Here is a 1,966-nt window from a genome sequence, read left to right as displayed (position 1 = left end):
CTGAGGCCTGCCGCCTGAATGATGATGGCTATCTGGAAGTGTCAGGTACAGGGGTCAGCCTGAGGGAAGCCCAGACTACCCTTTGGAGCCCTCTTCTTTTCCATGACAGAGTCTGTTTTACCCCTCTTGTTCCCTTATCTAAACTGGACCTCCCCTGAGCGGTTTCCTTGGGACTGCTCCTTTCTTATCTTCCTTCCCCACTCTGTGGACTGGCTCTGTCCTGTTCACCCATTTTGCCTTGCCAGCTTCAGCTTTCCTTTGCTCCTGTCACTTTCCTACCTTGTGAATGTCTGAAGAGTAATCCAAAGGGAACAAAAAGGACCAGAGGGATTTGAGAAGTCAGAGGCCGGGTCCTCAAAACAGTCTGGAAGTGTAAAAGAACTTGCATCAGCAGTGTGTGTATCCCTTGCAATTACATAATACTTTCATGTTTCCCTTGAACATTCTCCCTGGTGGTGGTTTTGTACCAATTTTACAAAAGAGAAATAAAAGGGAGGCAATTTAGTAGAGTCTCAAATTAACAGGGACTTGAGACAAAATTGATTCTTTTTTCCTTTATGCTATCACTGTATTGTAAACATGCATATATTACAGTATTTAGCACACTGCCATAAAATTTGTTTACAAGTGTCTCTACTGGCCTTTCAAGTTCCTGAAAACAGCAGTTAGGGCAATAACTCTCTTTTAATAGTTTCCCTTAAACATTTATGAAATGGGTAATGGGAGAAAGAAAAGAAATTAAGACTCTGGCTTTTAGATCTGTGCTCTCCTCCTGAAACTTAGAACCCAAAGGTGGAGCATAAAAAGTAACAATAACATTAAAGTTGCAAATATCACAAAAGTAATAGTTTAACTGGATGGATTCCAATATCTCTGGGTAGAGAGACAAGAGGTGGTTTCAATGTGAGACAGGGCTACTGTATCTTCCCTCTTATCCCCTGAAAAAGGAATCATCATCCTTGGTCTCTTTCATCTGCACAATGACACTTACATCTTAAGAACCTGAGGTTGTACTTGGGATTTATTCACCACAGACATTTAGCTCCTTACACATACCAGACAGTGGAGATACCTAAGGCAAAATGATAAAGTCCCTTCCTAGAAGGTTCTTAAATTCTAATGAAGAAAGACACAAAAATAGATCATTGTAGTATTACATAACATTCTAACAGAAGACTGGTATGACTGTATTTTTTTTCCAGCTGGCCTAGCCAGTTCATATTTTAGGAAGGAGTTAATCTTTAGAACCATGTATAACATTTTTTAGTATATTTTTATTTTTTATTTTCAGTATATTACTGTTCTGGTTTTTTATTTAGCTTCTTTGTGTTAGTTATTGACCAAGCTGTATCCCAAAGTGTGCATTGGTGGGAGAGGCACAAAAATCCATGGGGCCTGACCTAACAAATCTGGTGCCCTGTTGTCCTCAGATATGAATGAAAGCAGACCCCCTGTGTACCAGCATGTCCCTGTGGCTGCAGGCTGCCCAAACAGCAGTGAGTCCTACCTGTCATTGGCCATGGAAGTTGCTCTGATGGGGATGGGTCAACAGAGGGTGATGCCTGAAGGCCTCTATGCACAGGACAAGGTGTGCCGTAATGAGGAGCAACTGCTGAGTCGACTCCAGGAGCTGCAGCTGGATGATGAGCTAGTGCAAACACTGCAGAAACAGTGCATCTTACTACTGGAAGGTAAGTAGAGAAGGGACTGTTGGCACAGAGTCTTAGGCATTTGACTCCAGGTTCCCCTCTCTAATAGAGCACAGGTACAGCAACATTTCTGACTTTAAAGTGTAACTAAGGTTCCCATGGCTAGCAAGCACTTGTGGGACCCTGGAGCTCAAGGTCAGGCAGGAAAACAAAAGCACACAGATAAACAACTGGCTGGTTTATCTCCTTCCTGCAGGAGGCCCCTTCAGCGGCCTTGGAGAAGTCATCCACCGAGAGAGTGTTCCCATGCACACCTT

The 1,966-nt window shown here is 43.0% G+C and overlaps 1 protein-coding gene across 1 annotated transcript; it reads left to right on the top strand.

Moving 5' to 3' along the window:
- Window positions 1-9: 9 nt before the first annotated feature.
- LOC105002958 (zinc finger SWIM domain-containing protein 5-like) lies at window positions 10-1,957 on the top strand (the record flags this gene model as incomplete). The annotated part of the gene is made up of 3 exons (XM_010859854.1): window positions 10-45; window positions 1,431-1,691; window positions 1,906-1,957. Coding segments are annotated over exons 2-3 (311 nt in total), but the record flags the coding sequence as incomplete, so codon positions are not given.
- Between the last annotated feature and the right edge of the window lie 9 nt (window positions 1,958-1,966).

This window comes from Bison bison, unplaced genomic scaffold (genome assembly GCF_000754665.1).
Source record: "Bison bison bison isolate TAMUID 2011002044 unplaced genomic scaffold, Bison_UMD1.0 scf7180017610239, whole genome shotgun sequence".
Lineage (NCBI taxonomy): Eukaryota > Metazoa > Chordata > Mammalia > Artiodactyla > Bovidae > Bison > Bison bison.
The sequence above is the reverse complement of the archived record's forward strand: the minus strand, read 5'-3'. Positions and strand labels throughout refer to the sequence as shown.